The 21,617-nt window shown below is 36.1% G+C and overlaps 1 protein-coding gene across 1 annotated transcript in view; it reads right to left on the bottom strand.

The window, feature by feature from the left end:
- The window catches only part of IKZF2 (IKAROS family zinc finger 2), a gene marked incomplete at its 3' end in the record, with an annotated part of 168,577 nt that overhangs the window by 6,058 nt on the left and 140,902 nt on the right, over window positions 1–21,617 (bottom strand). Inside the window, exons 6-7 of the mRNA XM_082658602.1 lie at window positions 8,812–8,949; window positions 590–733 (exon numbers count right to left, since the gene is read on the bottom strand). Coding sequence (XP_082514728.1) covers window positions 590–733; window positions 8,812–8,949 — 282 coding nt within the window. The remainder of the gene's footprint in view (window positions 1–589; window positions 734–8,811; window positions 8,950–21,617) is intronic.

Here is a 21,617-nt window from a genome sequence, read left to right as displayed (position 1 = left end):
TGAAAAAGGAAAGTCTAACACATCACATTTAATCTTTTCAGTTCAAAACTGTAGGCTACATGAAAACAAAGATCAAAATATGAACTATAGATCCAAATATGAAACATCTTGAATGTAGGCTGCTGCATTATATATTTTAGTGCAGAATTAAAAAAAAAGATTTCTTCATTCTAGATTAAATACTAAAAGCATTAACACTGTGTAAAGAAAACAGCTTAAAAACCTGGCGCTAATATAAATTTAAAAAGATTACAAAACTGGCTAGTAGGCTACATCATTTCCCTTAAGTATTGTTATTTGTTATTTCACTTTATATAATATTTCATTTTGAGAAAGTAATTGATTACTATCACTCTTTCCTTCATTTCTCTTTCTTAGGCCCATATGCCTAAGGGTGTGTAGTGTGTGTGTGTGTGTGTGTGTGTGTGTGTGTATAAATGCGGTACACACGGAGTGGCATAATGGAGTAAAGAGATGGGCATTTACTTCATGAACTGAAATACACCAATATATATTTCTAGCACGTGGGGACATGCCTTTGCTCATTAAAATCAATTTTTACAGAAATAAAACCCTTTGTAATGCTTACCCACAAACTTTTGTGGAGTGGAGCTTTTACGTTTTCCCATATTCCCTGTGAGCTTCTCTATGACAGCAGGTCTCTCAAAAGGCACCAGAGAAATATTGTTGTCCATAATAGGCTCTTGTTCCTTACAATCTTCCATAGGAGGTACTATATAAAACCATACAAAAAATGTAATCTGATAATTTCTTCAACATTTAAAAAGATACAAAGCTGGACTTGCCATCTCAATATGTGTTATACAAACATAAGCTAGTATGCTTGAATAAAAGTTAAGTAGAAAGAATAACCTCTAGTGTTAAAGTATACTTTTAACACTAGTGTGTGTATACTCACACACACACACACACAGAGGATTTGTTTTTATCCGAGTCTCTCTCAGATCAATGACATAAACTGTTGCCACTATTGGTGGCCAACATGTTCTTCTTGTGTCTCATCTTAGTCCTCTGAAAGTGTTTTTAGCATTGATTAAAATCAATACTACTTTAAGACTGCACTGTTCTCAAGGCTTCTGGAGTTTATTTTTCTAAAACAATTTAAGTAAGTCAATTTGTTTTGGAGGAAACCTTACACAGACACACAGAAGAGCAGTATAATATTTAATCAGTTTTTTTTCACCCATGTATTTTCCTGTAACAGATTTTCTACTTGATGAGCTGAGTGAGCTGTGAGCCCTATTGGCAGTAGCTACATACCTGCACAAAGCAGTCTTCATGAAGGAGATCCAGTTCTAAACATGTCCATGCACAGTAAACGGTGACAGCTTTATGATTGTAATTTATTTTAAAAAGAGCTCTTCAGCAGGACAACATAATCCATTTCTAAACTGGCATATTTGCTTACTAAACTACTGCTCTAATTCATTTGACATAAACTCTCCAGTCTAAGTTGCTGTGGGCTAATATATTAATTCATAGATATTGACATTACATATTGACATTTATGGTGTAGACACAGAACTTATAAAAGTTGTTTTTGAATAAAAATACTGTCAAAGGACATTTAAGTAAAGATAGAGGAATATCAGAGACAGACCAGATCAGTTGATTAAAACCAATATTCACAGGAAGGACCATAACTTATTATTTCTTGATTACTGTTGCTTTCTCCACTTGTACTTGTGTCAGCACTGTTTGGAAATCTAAAGGTTTCATATCTTAGGATATCTTTACTTGTTCATCATGCACTGTAAAATGATTTATTCTGCTCCTTTCTTTTGTAAAGGGATAGCCCCACTGTGTGAAACACAATGTATTATCCTTTATAAGGGCAGACACTAAGAGTGAGAAAGCAAGAGATGAAAGTTAAGAAAATCCAGTGCACAATTCAGGTGACCTATTTAATAACCAATACAGGTTGCTGATTTTGAAGAAATGAAAAACGGCATCAGAAAATGTTTTTGTAATTCAAGCATGTTTAAAGACATCGATATTCAACCTAAGTTTTGGGTTAACCTAGTATAGCCAGGTGGATGGGCCAGAAAAATTCAATCTTCAATCTCTATTTTAATGGCAAGGGATTCTGTAATTACTGGATGTTAATTTGGGAAAAAATTCCAAGAGGAGACTTAGAAACAAAGAAACACATAAGTCACTTTCTATACAGGTATAATTCATGATATACAACTGCAAAAAGATGTCCCCAGATATTACACACAACATCATGTCCTCTCTTAGCAACAAGTAAAATAAGAAAAAAAAAAAAAAACTTAAAAAGAAAAGCAAAGAAAGAATGACCACAGAATTCAAATAAGGGGGGCCAGGAGGATGGAATGGCAGTGGTGATGTGGAGGGGGGCCATGCAATTAGATACAGATTATTGTCAAAATTTTAACTTTTGTTTTAGGTGTTGAATTCACGGGCACTTACTACATTATTAAAAAATAACTATATAACTGAAAAACTGGCCATGAATGGACCAAAGATGAAAATATGTCATGAGCCAAGATCCGAAACGAAAGAAGGAAAGAGAAAAAAGTTTGTTGTTGTCAATCTTGCTAAAAAACAGCAAAACTGGTTAACAGGGTTTGCCCCCAAATTGAATATACTAATTAGTTTTGAAATGAATAGTCTAAAACTTGGCAGTTTTGCTCTAAGTCTCACCTTGAATTTTCATATTTGCACACATTTAACACTCAAAACGAAACCTGGGTGTGGGAACTGTCCCACACCACCTCCACCTCAATTCAAGTGATTTGTCCCAAGTTCAATGAAGCTCATATGAACTGAAAACAATGACTTTGGCAGAGCTCTGATCTAACTTCTACTTCACAACCAACAGTCCTTTACATATCAAACGTTAGTCTTGTTTCTACCATATCAGCAATAATAATAACAACAACAGACTCACCCTATGTGCTAAGTACTGTCTGAAGGCTTTCCATCTGATAATTTATTTAAGCTTTCAACAACCCACTGAGATAGGTACAATTACCATCTCTTTTATACAGATGGGGAAACAAAGACCCAAAGATGTAATTTTCTCAGCGTGCTTTTTTAAAAATTGAAGCATAGTTGATTTACAATGCGGTTTTTTTTTCAATTTTTTTTTACTGAAGTATTTTCTCAGTGTTTATATCTAGTTAACAGGGAATATACGAGTAGAACCCAGGTGCTGTGACTCCAGAGCCTGGGCTCTTAGCCACTATTTGAGTGTTGACTTTGTATAAACAAGTTTGAAATATTTTTAAGGTCTCCACTGAGAAAAGATCTGACACATTTTATATATTACATAACTAATCTAAATTATTTGCTTTCATGTGTCTGGGTGCAACTCATCAAAGTGCTTCTAGATATACATTGCTTGAAACACAAAACAAGTTGTCTAGTTAACTCAATAATGCATTAATCGCATTGTGAGACATTCAACTAGGCTAAGAAAATACCAATATGCAAACTCCACTTCTTAGAACAAACTTCATAACCAAATATCTTCCTTATTTTTGAAGTTATAACCATGATAAAAATATTTATCCTTGCATTATTTCATTATCTCACCACACTGATTAATCATAAAGATAGAACCATACAAGTGTTCCCAACATAGCTATTTTGCCAAACAATCCACTCAAATTTCAAATTCCAAGAAGACACAGTCTGAGGGACCTAGATTAGGTCACATGTCCACCCCCCACCAGAAGAGGGCAGGGCACCTAGACTGACAGTCCTGCCATGGCTTAAGCCGATTAGAGAGGACAGCTCTCTAAAGGAAAAGAGAAGTCTTGTTAACTGTAGGAGGATGAGGGCATGTATGACATGTATGACAGGCAAACAAAACAGATGTCTTCTATTTTGTCACAAACTTTCTCCATGTTGTAGAACATAAAAGAAGCTTTTACCTAAATTATATTCTTGACAACATTGGGCAGTGCCCACACTTGAAATCACTCTTTCCATTTTCCCATCCTCTGGTCTTACTCAGCTTCATTGCTCTTTTCTTCCCCTTCCTAATGTGTTCTTGGTCTTGTAGATGTCTTACTCTATGCTCTATATAAGGTTGTACCCATATAACCTTATAAAATCTCTTACTTTAGACTACTACCTATATAGTGATGGCTCCCACATCTTTATTGCCTACTGAGACTTCTCTCAAGAGCTCAAGATCTATATATTCAACTTCCTTCTAGATAGTTTCACTTGGCTGTCTCTCACAGGTGCCTAAAAGATAATGTGTTCAAAAAACTGAAATCTCTATTTCCCTCCCCAAGCTTTCTCTTCTTTTCCTAATTTCCATCTCAGTGAATGACACTACCATCTACCTGGTCATCCATGCTAGACATGTTGGGCAAATCCTAGATTTCTTCCCTTTCACCCAGTCTTCTACCCCTCCTCCCTATCACCTCTCCTTATATATACGCATAGAGGTACTATGTGTCTTAGATTCTACATCTATAGTTGCTCTCAAATAACTTCTGCATATTGCCGGCTACTAAGTCCAACTCAACCAATCAGGAGACTGTTGCAATGGACTACTTGGCCCTATCTTGACTCTTCTGATCTATCTCCCACATTTCTAGCAATAAAATGTAAATGTAATAATACTTTTTAGGGTGAAGTACAAAATTCTTTGCTTAGCACAACAGGTCTTTGATGCCCTGTTCATTGCCTCTCTTTCAGGTCTTATCACCTTCCAATTTCTCTCGCCTTTACCAACTGGGCTCTAGTTATACATAAGTACTGGTAGGTCCTTAACCCACCATGCTCTTTTAGACTTCTATTTCTTCACACATGCTGTTGTTCTCTCCACATGAAACACCCTTTTCCATTTATTCAGCTGGCTATTCTGCCTTTCAAAACCCCACTCAAAATTTTCCCTAGAAATTCCTCTTGGACACTCACTGTGATTTAGATATCTGTTCTCTGTGCTTATCATCTGATGCTTATCACTCAGTGCTGTAACTGTTGGTTTACTGGTCTGTTTCTTCCAATAGCTGGTAAGTGACCTTAGGTAGGGACTGAATTTTATTTGACTCTGTGTCTTTAGTACCCTTTACGATGTGAGACAAATGTAATAGTCAATGGATGTTCACTAAACATCTTAATGAAGGAAATGTTGTCACCCATTGGAAATAGGTTGAACAAGCTTACTAGGAAGTTTATAGGTTCCCAATTGTCTCCATCCTTGCAATAAAGAAATTCCCTTTACCAAACAATTCAAAACATAAACATAAGAATATATATTCTTGCTTTAAAGTTGGCTGTCTTTCTGGGTCACACTTTCATTTTTGTCTTCAGGCAAGGAGGAAAAGCTAATTACATACTTTGCTTTTTAAAGCTTTTACTTGAAGCTGAGAAGACTTGAAAAATGAGCATAAAATAACTTTCAAATAAGATAATCTGCCATAAAACCCAATTCATCATTATCTTTATTTCCAAAACTACAAGTCATCAAGTTCCTCCTTTTCCATCAAACTTGAGGACTTTTGATTCTAACTTGTAAATATGTCTTCAGTGTTTCATCCTTTTCTCCTGCTGCTTCTCTTCATCTTTTCCTTGGCATTCTCAGGCCTAGTCTCTCCTCACACTCCAGTCAGGCATCTATCCTTTATTCTACATTGGTGACACTGTTCTTTAGAAGACAGAAATTTGATTACCCCAATGAAATTCAAACACTGGATTAGCATGTAAAGCTCTATCGTTGCATCACAGCCTACTGTTTTAGTCTCATTTCCTACCACCCCTTTAACTCCCAACTATGTTCTACGTCTAGAAACTTGTTAATGTTCTTTTATACCTCCAAGTCTTAGCCTATGGAAACTTCTCTCCCTGGAATGTGTTTCTGTGAATCTATCAGATCTATGCAATTTTTCTCATCCTCGTGTATGGATCAAACACTTCATTTAAGAAGCTTTTCCAAAAACAAACAAAAAAACCCAAACAAACAAAAAAAGAAGCTTTTCCTTGACTTCTCCAATCAGTTAGGTCACTTCTGCATCTGTGCTTCTGGGGAAGTGTATATGCCTTTATTAGAGCGTTTCCTTCATTTTATTGATCTTTTATGTATTTCCTACCAGACTACAAATATAAGAACAAAATTGTATCCATTTATCTTTATATTCCCAGAACATTCCTTAGAGCTTGGCACATAGCAAGCCCTCGATATATGTTTCCTGAATGAAGTGAAAGAAAGTCTCTTTGACTTCAGATGCTTCCTCACTAGAAGGAGCCAACGTGGGAACATGTTTTGGGAAAGAAAGGTCTAGGAAATATAACAGTGTCAGATATGAAAAAGAAAGAATAGTAATTAATTTCAAAGAGCTAATGGGTGACCACAATAATGGCAACCCCCCTACCTACTCTGAAAGAAAAGACAGAATAACAGATACGATGTAACAGGATACTAAGAGAGGGAAGGTGTAAATATGAATTTCACTGTGGCTCTGTCAAAAACGAGTCACATGCCAAGCCATGTATGTGAGACAAGGTTAATGATGAACTGTAGTAGCATTTTATCCATATTGTCTCTCTTATGGCATTTATCGACTCCTACCTCATAGGGTCAATTCTCTATTAAGCATGTTAACAAAAGGAAGCAGAGATTAAGGATAATCTCAATTTATTATTAACACCACACCTAGAAAAAGTACAGCATGAAATAGTAGTAATATAAACTTATGTGGTTAAAACTCCATCCATTATTGAAGAACAAATATTTGGGTCTATAAATGATATCAAAACCTACCTGCCCCCTCCCGTGCACGCACACACTCCATCTTGGCTTTGTCCCCTGCTCTACCCAGTACCTGAGTGTCTTTCCCACTTTCCTCACTTCCAGTTTCAGAGCCATCTGTAAAGACCTTCGCCTGTCAATGGCTAAGCGATCTGGGGAATGGGGGTTGATGCTGAGGCTGTAGTTGTTTAGAAGTCTTTTTACCCCAAAATACACCTGTTGAAACTTTTTGGCACCACTTATTCTACAGCTGATTATTCTCTCAACAGATAGTTACATGTTGACTATAATTATTTATGTATGCCTTACCTCACTATAACAACATAAGGTCTTTTAGGAGAGATTCTATTTTTCGTATTCACATGTGTTTGCAACACAGTTTCATAAATAACTGTGAATGGAAAAATTAGTTAATAAAACTAATAATCCAGTCAAATGTCAAAACTGCAATGAGAGAATATTATACAGAAAAACTAGTAGTAGTGCCATACGGTGTCTTTGGAAAACTCTGGCATGCCCCATGCCTCCATCAGCTACCCTGCCTCAAGCCACCTCTAAAAGCAGCAATTTGAACAGAAACAATGTGCTCAGTAAGTAAATGAAACCTCAAATGCCTAAGTTAACACTGGTAAGTAACATAACTTTATAGGGGATGCAATATTTATTATTTCTTAATATTTAATGCCCTGAAATAGTAAAAAGAACTTTTTTTTTTTTGTACATCCAATCACTTTTAATTCAAACCAAGCCTATGAGTGACAAACTCAGACATCACATATCTGGACCAGAGTTGTTGGACTCCTAGGTCCACCATTTTAACCTCGATGCTCTGGATCCTATACTACTGTCATAGGCCCCAGCAATGCAAGCTTGCAGTACCAAATTTACAAAGACTTAAAACATGGACAGGGTTTTTAAAATGTTAGTTGATAATAATAATATAAAAACAAATAGACTCAACTCACAACAATGATAGAATTAAATCTGATTCTTTAGATTATATAACCTATCCTCAATACGAAGAAATGCTTCAATTATTCAGGATAACAAAATAAAAGATTCCCAGTTCAACAACAAGTAATCATTAGCTGTCCAATAAACATAGTTCCACAGTACATACTATATAAAACAAACAAAAAACCTCACAGATAATTCTTGAGCTGCCTATAAATACAAAACGAATATTTATATTTTAAAAGTGACTACAGGATTTCCCAACTGTACTATTTAATACTGGGCAAATCTTTTTTAAATGAAAGATATAAATGTATCAGTAAGTTAACATTTCTGTATATATTTGTATGAATAATAAAATCAATCAGTATAAAAATATAGTAGGACCAAAGAGATGCCCCAAATCTAAAGAATTAAAATTCATAACTCTCCTTAAAAAGGATGATTTACTAACATTAACTTTTTAGTTATAGATAATTACTAATTGATAAACCTTAGGGACTGCTTTCCTACCCGCTATTGTAGGAGATCAGGATGTTTTGTTTGGGTTTTTATTTTTGTGGAGAGAAGTGGCACCTAATTTTGGTCTAGATTGTTCCCCATACTTGTAGAAAGCTAAATCAGTAACTTCCAAGATAAATCACAAGACAGACTGGAGACATTTTCAATTATATCACTGATCACTTACCTAAGAGAAATGAAAATACACAAATGAACGATTACTTCTTTTAGAAAAACCTATAGACTTATGCGAAGCCATCTCAAACTCTTTGGTGCAGCCAATGTAAAAGAAGAGTAAAGAGTACCTTACTTTGGTGTATTCAAGGCCAGGTGCCATTATGATGGCAATTGAAACAAATGCTATCAGGAATAATTTGGGTGTATCACAAAAACTCAATATAGCTTGTTTGCAAAGTGTCCCAAAGCTCAACTCATTTAAAGTACTTAAGATAATCCCATACAAAGTGAGTGTGACCTGAAATTGCTCTAAAATAGACTATAATGTTACCTTCATGCTGAAGGGTAGAGAGAACTATTTAACCCATAACAAATGACAAAAACAGTAGGGGAGAATGAAAATGGTGAATGCCATTGCTACCCACCATGGTGACTCATGACCTGCCCGGCAGCCTCCATGCTGACATTCTGGAGATAGTTGTGGCAGCGTTCCTTGTGCTCCTCCAGTGAACTGCGCTGCTTGTAGCTTCGTCCACAGTAGTTGCACTTGTGAGGTTTACCCACTGTGAAGAGAACTCAAGGTTAGTGTGCTGTCAAGTCTCATCCAAAGCAAAATTACCAGCTAACTTTTGATAGTCTGGAGGAAGCATTTATATGCTTTTCAGACTTAAATCTCTTCCTCCACCACACTCCCGTTGAGACAATTAAAGATAATAAACTTCTACCAGGATTAAAAGACAGCAAGAAAAGGCAGATCGTACCTTTGGTGATAGGGGAAATAATGAATCAAATCATGCTCTGACTGTACCCTAGATCATGAGAGGCTGATGATTGATCTTCAAATTATCTGACTCTTAACACTAACATTTACTCTTACACAGTTCTCTCAGCTCTGACTCATTCAAAAGACAAATCAGGAGTGTCCTAGATACATGATGAGAATTATTTTTATTTATTGGGAGGGGGCTAAGAATAGAGAATTTTACTGAAGGAAACTAAAATCCAACAACTTGAAATGTCATTGTCTAATGAAAAGATTATTCATGGGTACCAAGAAGACTAGAAAGAATTCAGGTGATGAGAAAAAGCACAGATAAAGGCAGAGAGTTTCTCTTTTCTTTCCACCTTGGTAAGAACTATTCACACATGCAAAACTTTGCGGCAGATCAGCCTATTCTCCTACATCAGTCAGCACTGTTCTTATATTACCAAGAATTATTAACCTACTAGGTGCTTTGAGTCAGGATTATTAACAATAATCACCAAAGCCCTAACATATTTAGTTATACAACGATAGTGATACTTAATTACATATTTCACATTCAGGAAATGAATTATTTTCTAATAGCCACATCTCATTATACCTGGTAAAATACTTCAATGCTCACATTAAAAAAAAAACTTTAAAAAATTAAAAGAAAAAAAACACATTTAGGGAAAGAGGTGTGTTTTAATGTAAGACTATTCACAAGGGTATCACAGAGCACTTTGATTCTTGGTGTTGAACGGATACAGAAAACCATAAAGCATCAGGTGGTCTGTTGCCAAAGCCCTCAGTTAAGCACATTGTGAATCAGGTCAGCTGCTCTCATTTGACTCCCTTAGGAATCATTTTGTTTTGCCTAGAGGACAAATAGACAACTCTTTTTCATGGTCAAAGATAGCATCCTCAACTCCAGGTCCCTTACAAACCCATGCTAGGATAATGGTCATAAATGAAATTGAAATACTTTAACAAGACAAGGTATTCACACCTGCATAAAGATTTCACTACATCGATTAAAAAACCCAAACAAACCTTTAGATTGTATTTGAGGTGCATATAAATTCAAATCAGTTATTTTGACAATCGCAATTTTTTTGTAAACCGTCTTAAAAAACAAAAGCTATCTAAGGCAGGATCAGTCATTTCTAAAAATACGAGGCAAAGTAACTTCTATTTTTCAGAACCAAGAATTTCTGGGAAGTAAAAACTAGGTAGCTTTTTATATTGTGAAAACTCTTACAGCATTGTGTGAGAGCATAAAAAATACAAGAAAATATTCTTTTAGTCAAAAATATTAATGTAAATAGTATAAATATATTTATATATAATTGCATTCCAAGATATGGGGCTACATATGACAAAAAGCCTTTTATGAATTTTCTCTCAACAAGTCTATTAAGCAGCTAATACTTGTTAAGCATATACATTGTAGTTAACAGCCCACTATAAACTAGTTCCATCATCTCTGTCTTCCCCTTCTTAAGTCCTGTTGCACTGTGTCCTGTGATACCTATGTTTTACTGTGAACATAATATCCTCCTATACTTCTTCCCCTTATTTCTCTAAGCAATTGACACCTTTTTAACTTAATTAAAATATAGTTCTTGTCCACTTCCCTTGGCTCACAACGCTCTATAAACTCCCAACTCCCCAGGTAAGGAAGAAAAGACAGGATACTTTCTACTCCCCTCATTTTAGAATTCAACCCCATCTGCTTTACTTCAGCCTCTCCCATTTTGTCATCTATTTGTTTAAAACGTCACTCTTCCTCTCTTCATCCCATCCTTGTTCTCTGTGAGTATAACAGATATTGGAGTAAATTGCTCTAAAAGTATAACCTCAATTTCCCCAAATCTTCATCTGTATTCTATTCCAGGAATCCACATACTGGGTGACATGCTGGACTCTGACATCTCATAACTATTCTATGTCCAAGAAATTTGCTCTGGAAGTGTTCCACCTTACCCTTCTACATGTCTCATTTAATACATCTTTATTGAAAGCCTACTAGGTACCAACACTGGGACAAGGCTGGAATGTAAAGTGGAGAGCAAATTCTCATGGTGCCTATCCTCATGCAACCAACAGTCTGTTGAGGAAGACAGACATTTAACAAATATACAAGCAATACATTACAAATTGTAAATTCTACAGAGCTAAAGAATGGTAAGCTAGTATAACATGGGGACCCCAATTTAGTGTGAGAAGGTTGGACAGGAAGGTCTACCTGAGGTATGAACATTTAGGCTGATAACTGAAGAAAAAGTAGAAGTTCGTCAGATAATGGGGATGTGGGGGAGGGTGGAGGAGAGACAGTGTTTCCGGGAACTGCCGTCATCTCTTTCTATTTACTCTCAAGTTCTTAGCTCCTTCGAATTCTAGATCATGCCCTTGCTACTCTTTGGAAAATTATTTTCAAGCATCATCAACAGTCCCTTCCAAATCCAATGGCTCTACTACCCCTACAAGACCATTTCCTGTCAGTTCTTTGATATTTCTTTTTTTCCTCCTCCAGTTTTATTGAGATATAATTGACATAAGCACTGTATAAGTTTAAAGGGTACAGTAGAATGATTTGACTTACATACATCATGAAATGATTACCACAATAATTTTAATGGACATCTATTTTTCCTAAAAATCAAGGTCATGAAAATATTGTTTATATTTACTCCCTATATATGATGAGTTTAACTGTATAATAGGTATCAACTATATGAGTTAATATGTATAACATATGTATATATATTCACAGAAAAGGACCAGTCTTTTGCTACTTTTCTTTTTACAAATGTTATTATTTACACAGTCTCACTATCTGAAACACCTTCATTCTGCTACCCCTCCTCAAAGCTCCCTTAACTCCCCAGTGCCATCTTCTCCAGGCTCCGGGTCTCCATGATGTAGTACCTTCAACACAGGGACCTTCTATCGCCCTTCCCCTAATAAAGTTCTATATTGAGGGTTAAAAAAAAAAAATTTTTAAAAAGTCATCGATAGTCTCTGAAGTGCTAAATCCGGTAGACTTTAATCAGTCCAAAATGTTCCTAATTCCTTGCCCCTATCAAACTTTCAGGAGTCTTGAATCTCCTGTTTTAGCTTCTGGGATCAGATTCTGCATCCTCACTCCCTGGCTTCTCAATCTTTTCCTACCTGGTAAATATATATGTACCTCCAGGTTTTGCTCTCAGTACAGTAGTCTCCCCCTTTTCCCTCTAGATTAAGCCCTCTTTTCTATGAAATGTCCAAATCATGCCTGGAATAATTTCCCATGTTTGGAAGCTCCTATTTGTCACAAACATTTAAAAAGTGATCATGGTGAACCCAAGGACACAGTTTCCCCCCTCTGTGCTCTCACAGCGCTCTGTCCATATTCTGTTGATGCATTACTTATGATAATTGCATTGTAATTACCCATCTGATCTCTGTTTCCCTCGTCCGAAACAACGAGCTCTGTCATGAGGACAGAGGTCATGTTTTATTCAATTTGGAATTGATAGTGCTTACTGTAGTTATTAAACATAGGAGGTACTCAATATGTATTTGCTGAATAACTGTACTTCAACCTCATACTTCCAAATGCCTTTGGAGTATTGCGTTATGCATATTCCTCTGAAATCTAAAATCTAAAATTCAACATATCCAAAATTATCTTCCTCTACAAAACTACTTCTTTATTCTGACTGCTCTTTTGTGCGTTACCACTGTTTTAATAAACTAGACTCGTGATAAGGCAACCACTATTGTTGCCTCCTACCTCATTTCTCACATCCAAATAACTGCTCAAGTTTATCCCTCCTTCTCACTCCCAGAACCAATTTCCTAGTTCAAATGTTCATTACCATGAACCTGGGCAAGCTTAGTGTACTTCAAACCAGGTGTTCTCTTCCCTTGTGTAATTATTTTACTCCTCTCCTCAACAACCTTCAATGACTTTTCACTTCTACTGAACAAAGTCCAAATCCCTGTACTTGGCATTCAGCATCCTACACTGTCTGGTCCCAAGGGATACATCCCATCTTCTACCCCAGGATTCAGCCAGGATTACCTTCCGCTTTTACACTTCTGAGTCTTAGTTCTTTCTGGAATGGCTTCACACAAGTTCTGCCCCTTGAAATCCTACGCATCCTTCCAATCTCCCTAACCATGTTCCATCCAAAAGCGATCTTTCCTACTAAAGAACTGTAACTGTATTGGTCCTCACACTTAGGAAACTTGTAACATTCTGTCTCTTATTTGTGATTACATCTGACCCATGAACAACTTGGGTTTGTACTGCATGGATCCACTTATAATGTGAATATTTTTCGACAAATACATACTACAGTACTGCATGATCTGCAGTTGGTTGAATCCACTGATGTGGAACCATGGATGTGGAGGGCTGACTGTGAAGTTATATGTGGATTTTCCACTGAAAGGGAGGGGGTGTTGGTGCCCCTAACCCCTATGTTGTTCAAGAATCAACTGTATGTATACATTCATTTTGATCTCCCATGTTAGATTATGAGCTTCTTGAGAGACTGAAATAATGTCTTATATATCTTTGTAACCTCCAAAGAGTTTAGCATGGTGATTTGTTCACAGCAAGAACTAATAAGTGGTGTTTTCATGAATGACATCATTTCCTAACTCTTTAAATATTTTCCTTGCACTGGTTTTCCCTGAATCTTTTACAAACTTTAAAAGCAATGCATCCATATAGAAATTTTAATTCACCAATATAATTATATCATTTAGAGATAAGTATCTTTAACATTTTTATCTCATGTATTTTTTCTATGCATGCAAAGATCTATTTTGTTATGAAATTGGGTCATTTTATATGCTGTATTTTATAATCTGCTTATTTTACTGAACAATATATCTTGAAATTTCCCCATGATATAAAATAATAGTTTTGTTGCTGCTGTTAGCTAACAATTTTTTCCTGAATTCTAAAATTATGATATGCTGATTTAGTTTGCCTTAGCATTCTTAGTCCTTTTCTTATTTACTTTAATAATTATTTTTCTTTTTACCATAGTTACTATGCCCATACTTGAAAAAGAAAAAATCAAATAGCCCTAAAGGGCACTTAATGAAATAGTCTTCCCCTCACCCCATGCGCATCTAAACATAATCTATTTCTCTGTCCTCTCTTTTTGGAATTTCTATTAGTTTGATGTTAGACCTTCCAGATTGAGTCTTGAAATTTTTTTCCCTCATATTAATTATCCTTTTACCCTGTTTACTTATAGAAAAATTCCTCACCTTTTTCTTTGAATCTTTCTGTGAAATATTTTCTGGTAAATATAAATTTCTCTGATCTCTTTCCTTTTTCTTAAAAATAGTATTCTGTTTTTTCATAGGTACAATAACATTTATCTGGGCATAATTTTTTCTTTTTAAAAAAGTTCTTTTTATATTGTCTTCTCTGGCTTTTTTTCTTTTTTACATTGGTGTCTGTATTGGAGGCTTTCCTTAAATGCCTGGTGCCTGAATATTTATTGTCCATTTATATTTAACAGTAAGGCACTAAAAAGCTAATTGGAAGTTCAGGAAACACAGGTGAGGTTTGTGAACTACTGGTGAACTACTGCAGAGTGACCAGGTAATGAAGCAACCTTTTCATTGTCAGACCCCCAAATATAAATATATATGTCTTTTCTCTAGGACCTCTCAATTCCCTTAGAAAAGATACCTCCAATTTCCAGCCCTGGGGGTATGGGGGGATATGAAGCTAGATATTAGTATTCCGGAAGTAAGGCAAGATATGGGGCCAGAAATCTAAATGTTCAACTGTAGTCTTTTATATACTGTCCCTGCTTTAAGTCCTTTGTTTTCCCCCTACTCTCTACTTTTCCTGGAGTCTCTAAGCTAGAACCTTTCCAATTCAGTATCGCCAGAGAATAAATGTTATTTTCCTGTAGTTGGTTGGCTGTAGTGAGAGTGGTTCTGTGGCCTGTTTTGTATTCAGATTTTGAAATCCTTTTATATTCAATCCAGAATTTCATCCCTACCATCAACAGTCATGTTTCTTCCAAGTCCAGAGACTTTTCAGGATTCTCTAGGGCCAAATGGCTTTGCTACTCATCCTTTATTCCCTTCTATAATCACTATAAGTTCCCGAGTCTTCTGTTTTGGGAAGTCTATTACCACCCCTCCCTCTATCTTCTTTCCATCTTCCTCTTGCTGCTATTCTGTCCTTTCCCATTGTCTTTGATCTTAATGCGTTTATACTTCTATAAATGTCTACTGTGATTTTAGTGTAGTTTTAAAGAGTAGAGACAGATGTAGCTTTTCATTTCATCATGTTTAGACAGCAACAGACAGCATCACTTTTAATGTTGGTATGCTATGGCTCTGGAAGGGTGTGCCATAACTCTGTATTTAGATAAACAGAAGCATGACATGTTAGTAAAGATTAGCCACCAAAAAAGGAATCACATATTTGTAAGACAAGGGGAATTTATGGAAATGTAAAACTAAATATTTCCTCTATTCTACTCTAATCTGCTATGTATTTGTCTGTTATAATACAACATTCCTACCTATATTCAAATATGTTTTAGTGTAACCATTTGCAGTGGTTCTCAAAATATGAGCTGCATGTCTCCTATGTTAGAATTACCTGGAGTGCTCTTAAAATGCAGATTCTTGGGCACCATGCTAGGGCCTAGAATTTCTGAGAGAGGTACTCTGATCTCCCCATGTTTAACAAGCCTGCCAGGTAGTTGCTTATGTACTGAAGTTGAAAAACAATGGTCTATAGAAGCTCATAAATCATCATGTTCTCTAAGTCTGGTATTGAGTTAAAATTTCTTATCAAAGGGAAGAATACTTTTCTTAACTCCACCATAATGATCTTAGTTATATTATTGAAGGAGTTAAAATTAATTTTCTTTTACAAGAAATGTTGGGATGAAAATCTGAAAAGCCTATGGATGAAGTATCATTTATTATTGGTAAAAAATTTTTTAAAATATTTATTTTGGTATGGGAGTTTACTCCTGTACATTGATAACATCTTTTGAGGACAGTGATCCACTTTAAACTTTACATCAATTCTACTTCAAACTGACCTGTGTGTCTGGATTTTAAAATTCAAGTGGATCAGAGTCAGTTTGGGGCCATCCCGACTGGTTAGGAGAAACCCTAGAAGTTACCCCTTGCTCCTGGGAGACCCCAGTGGGGTCCAAATGCTGGGTGAGCCCAACATGTCCACAGTAGGTTCCCGAGGATACAGACCCAAGCCTGGAGATAGTGTGTGAGATGCCACCCACAGCATCGCCATCTGGGAGAAGAGGAGGGGAGAGAAGACTCTAACAATCTGCCATTACCCCAAAGAGGCCTCACTTAGCCGGAAGTTACCATTTTACCCTGGAATTGTTTGTTACAACTGGAAGAAAAGGAATAATGTTAATGGACCCGTTTACTTCCCAATTCTACTGATAGTGCAAACTTGAGCCACACATTACTTGAATTATATGGTCAAGAAAGGAGCCACAGTTTCACGAAACGCATGGGTTCATGTTTGTTTCATTAAAAATTTGGGCCGCACCAGAAAGACAAGATCCAGCCTCATCCACCAGAACACAGGCACTAGTCCCCTCCACCAGGAAGCCTACACAATCCACTGAACCAACCTTAGCCACGGGGGGCAGACATCAAAAACAACGGGAACTACGAACCTGCAGCCTACGAAAAGGAGACCCCAAACACAGTAAGTTAAGCAAAATGAGAAGACAGAAAAACACACAGCAGATGAAGGAGCAAGGTAAAAACCCACCAGACCAAACAAATGAAGAGGAAATAGGAAGTCTGCCTGAAAAAGACTTCAGAGTAATGATAGTAAAGATGATCCAAAATCTAGGAAATAGAATGGAGAAAATACAAGAAGCGTTGAACAAGGAACTAGAAGAACTAAAGAGCAAACAAACAATGATGAACAACACAATAAATGAAATTAAAAATTCTCCAGAAGGAATCAATAGCAGAATAAATGAGGCAGAAGAAAGGATAAGTGACCTGGAAGATAAAGTAGTGGAAATAACTACTGCAGAGCAGATAAAGAAAAAAGAATGAAAAGAATTGAGGACAGTCTCAGAGACCTCTGGGACAACATTAAATGCACCAACATACAAATTATAAGGATCCCAGAAAAAGAGAAAAAGAAAGGGACTGAGAAAATATTTGAAGAGATTATAGTTGAAAACTTCCCTAATATGGGAAAGGAAATAGCAAATCAAGTCCAGGAAGTGGACTTATCCCATACAGATTTATCCCATACAGGATAAATCCAAGGAGAAACACACCAAGACACATATTAATCAAACTATCAAAAATTAAATACAAAAAAAGAAACTAAAAGCAGCAAGAGTAAAAAAACAAATAACCTACAAGGGAGTCCCCATAAGGTTAACAGCTGATCATTCAGCAGAAACTCTGCAAGCCAGAAGGGAGTGGCAGGACATATGTAAAGTGATGAAAGGGAAAAACCTACAAACAAGCTTACTCTACCCAGCAAGGATCTCATTCACATTCAATGGAAAAATTAAAACCTTTACAGAGAAGCAAAAAGTAAGAGAATTCAGCACCATCAAACCAGCCTTACAACAAATGCTAAAGGAACTTCTCTAGGCAGGAAACACAAGAGAAAGAAAAGACCTACAGTAACAAACCCAAAGCAATTAAGAAAAAGGTAATAGAAACATACATATTGATAATTACCTTAAATGTAAATGGATTAAATGCTCCCACCAAAAGATATAGACTGGCTGAATGGATACAAAAACAAGACCTGTATATATGCTGTCTACAAGAGACCCACTTCAGACTTAGGGACACATACAGACTGAAAGTGAGGGAATGGAAAAAGATATTCCATGCAAATGGAAAGCAAAAGAAAGCTGGAGTAGCAATTCTCATATCAGACAAAATAGACTTTAAAATAAAGACTATTGCAAGAGACAAAGAAGGACACTACATAATGATCAAGGGATCAATCCAAGAAGAAGACATAACAATTGTAAATATTTATGCACCCAACATAGGAGCACCTTAATACATAAGGCAAATGCTAATAGCCATAAAAGGGGAAATCAACAGTAACACAATCATAGTAGGGGACTTTAACACTCCACTTTCACCAATGGACAGATCATCCAAAATGAAAATAAATAAGGAAACACAAGCTTTAAACACATTAAAAAAGATGGACTTAATTGATATTTATAGGACATTCCACGCAAAAACAGCAGAATATGCTTTCTTCTCAAGTGCTCATGGAACATACTCTAGGATAGATCATATCTTGGGTCACAAATCAAGCCTTGGTAAATTTAAGGAAATTGAAATCATATCAAGTATCTTTTCCGACCACAGTGCTATGAGACTAGATATCAATTACAGGAAAAAATCTGTAAAAAATACAAACACATGGAGGCTAAATAATACACTACTTAATAACCAAGAGATCACTGAAAAAATCAAAGAGGAAATCAAAAAACACCAAGAAACAAATGACAATGAAAACACGATGACCCAAAACCTATGGTATGCTGCAAAAGCAGTTCTAAGAGGGAAGTTTATAGCACTACGATCCTACCTCAAGAAACAAGGAACATCTCAAATAAACAACCTAACCTTACAACTAAAGCAATTAGATAAAGAAGAACAAAAAAACCCCAAAGTTAGCAGAAGGAAAGAAATCATAAAGATCAGATCAGAAATAAATGAAAAAGAAATGAAGGAAATGATAGATCAATAAAACTATAAGCTGTTTTTTTGAGAAGATAAACAAAATTGATAAACCATTAGCCAGACTCATCAAGAAAAAAATGGGAGAAGACACAAATCAATACAGTTAGAAATGAAAAAGGAGAAGTAACAACTGACACTGCAGAAATCCAAAGGATCATGAGAGGTTACTACAAGCAACTGTATGCCAATAAAATGGACAACCTGGAAGAAATGGACAAATTCTTAGAAAAGCCCAACCTTCCTAGACTGGACCAGGAGGAAATAGAAAATATACACAGACCAATCATAAGCACTGAAATTGAGACTGTGATCAAAAATCTTCCAACAAACAAAAGCCCACGACCAGATGGATTCATAGGTGAATTCTAACATTTAGAGAAGAGCTAACACCTATCATTCTCATACTCTTCCAGAGTATAGCAGAGGGAGGGACACTCCTAAACTCATTCAATGAGGCCACCATCACCCTGATACCAAAACCAGACAAAGATGTCACAAAAAAAGAAAACTATAGAACAATATCACTGATGAACATAGATGCAAAAATCCTCAACAAAATACTAGCAAACAGAATCCAACAGCACATTAAAGGATCATACACCATGATCAAGTGGGGTTTATCCCAGGAATGCAAGGATTCTTCAATATATGCAAATCAATCAATGTGATAAGCCATATTAAAAAACTGAAGGAGAAAAACCATATGACTATCTCAATAGATGCAGAAAAATCTTATGACAAAATTCAACACCCATTTATGATAAAACCCTCCAGAAAGTAGACATAGAGGGAACTTACCTCAACATAATAAAGGACATATATGACCAATCCACAGCTAACATCGTTCTCAATGGTGAAAAACTGAAAACATTTCCTCTAAGATCAGGAACAAGACAAGGATGTCCCCTCTCACCACTATTATTCAACATAATTTTGGAAGTTTTAGCCACAGCAATCAGAGAAGAAAAAGAAATAAAACGAATCCAAATCGGAAAAGAAGTAAAGCTGTCACTCTTTACAGATGATATGATACTATACATAGAGAATCCTAAATATGCTACCAGAAAACTACTAGAGCTAATCAATGAATTTGGTGAAGTAGCAGGATAGAAAATTTATGCACAGAAATCTCTTGCATTCCTGCACACTAATGATGAAAAATCTGAAAGAGAAATTAAGGAAACATTCCCATTTTCCATTGCAACAAAAAGAATAAAATACCTCGGAATAAGCCTACCTAAGGAGACTAAAAGACCTGCATGCAGAAAACTATAAGACACTGATAAGAGAAATTAAAGATTATACAAACAGATGGAGAGATATACCATGTTCTTGGATTGGAAGAATCAACATTGTGAAAATGACTCTACTAAGCAAAGCAATCTACAGATTCAATGCAATCCCTATCAAACTACCACTGGAATTTTTCACAGAATTAGAACAAAAAATTTCACAATTTGCATGGAAACACAAAAGAACCCGAACAGCTAAAGCAGTCTTGAGGAAGAAAAACGGAGCTGGAGGAATCAGGCTCCCTGACTTCAGACTATACTACAAAGCTACAGTGATCAAGACAGTATGGTACTGGCACAAAAACAGAAATGTAGATCAGTGGAACAGGGTAGAAAGCCCAGAGATAAAGCAACGCACTTATGGTCACCTTATTTTTGATAAAGGAGGCAAGAATATACAATGGGGAAAAGACAGCTTCTTTATTAAGTGGTGGGAAAACTGGGACAGCTACATGTAAAAGAATGAAATTAGAACACTCCCTAACACCATACACAAAAATAAACCCCAAATGGCTTAAAGACCTAAATGTAAGGGCCGACACTATATGACTCTTAGAGGAAAACATAGGCAGAACACTCTGTGACATAAATCACAGCAAGTTCCTTTTTGACCCACCTCCTAGAGAAATGGAAATAAAATCAAAAATAAACAAATGGGACCTAATGAAACTTAAAAGCTTTTGCAAGCAAAGGAAACCATAACAAGATGAAAAGACAGCCCTCAGAATGGGAGTGAATATTTGCAAAAGAAGCAACTGATAAAGGACTAATCTCCAAAATATACAAGCAGCTCATACAGCTCAGTATCAGAAAAAACAAACAACCCACTCCAAAAATGGGCAGAAAACCTAAATAGACATTTCTCCAAAGACGATATACAAATTGCCAATAAACACATGAAAGGATGCTCAATATCAGTAATCATTAGAGAAATGCAAATCAAAACTACAATGAGGTATCACCTCACACCAGTCAGAGTGGCCATCATCAAAAAATCTACAAACAATAAATGCTAGAGAGGATGTGGAGAAAAGGGAACTCTCTTGCACTGCTGTGGGAATGTAAAGTGATACAGCCACTATGGAGAACAGTATGGAGGTTCCTTAAAAGACTAAAAATAGAACTACCATATGACCCAGCCATCCCACTACTGGGCATACACCCTGAGAAAACCATAATTCATATACCACAATGTTCATTGCAGCTCTATTTACAATAGCCAGGATATGGAAACAACCTATAAGTGTCCACTGACAGATGAATGCATAAAGAAGATGTGGCACATATAGACAATGGAATATTACTCAGTCATAAAAAGAAAGGAAACTGATTTATTTGTAGTGAGGTGGTTGGACCTACAGTCTGTCATACAGAGTGAAGTAAGTCAGAAAGAGAAAAACAAATACCGTATGCTAACACATATATATGG

Source organism: Grampus griseus, assembly GCF_964374135.1.
Source record: "Grampus griseus genome assembly, chromosome: 7".
Taxonomy (NCBI): domain Eukaryota; kingdom Metazoa; phylum Chordata; class Mammalia; order Artiodactyla; family Delphinidae; genus Grampus; species Grampus griseus.
Note: the sequence above shows the minus strand (reverse complement) of the source record. Positions and strands in the feature narration are given on the sequence as shown.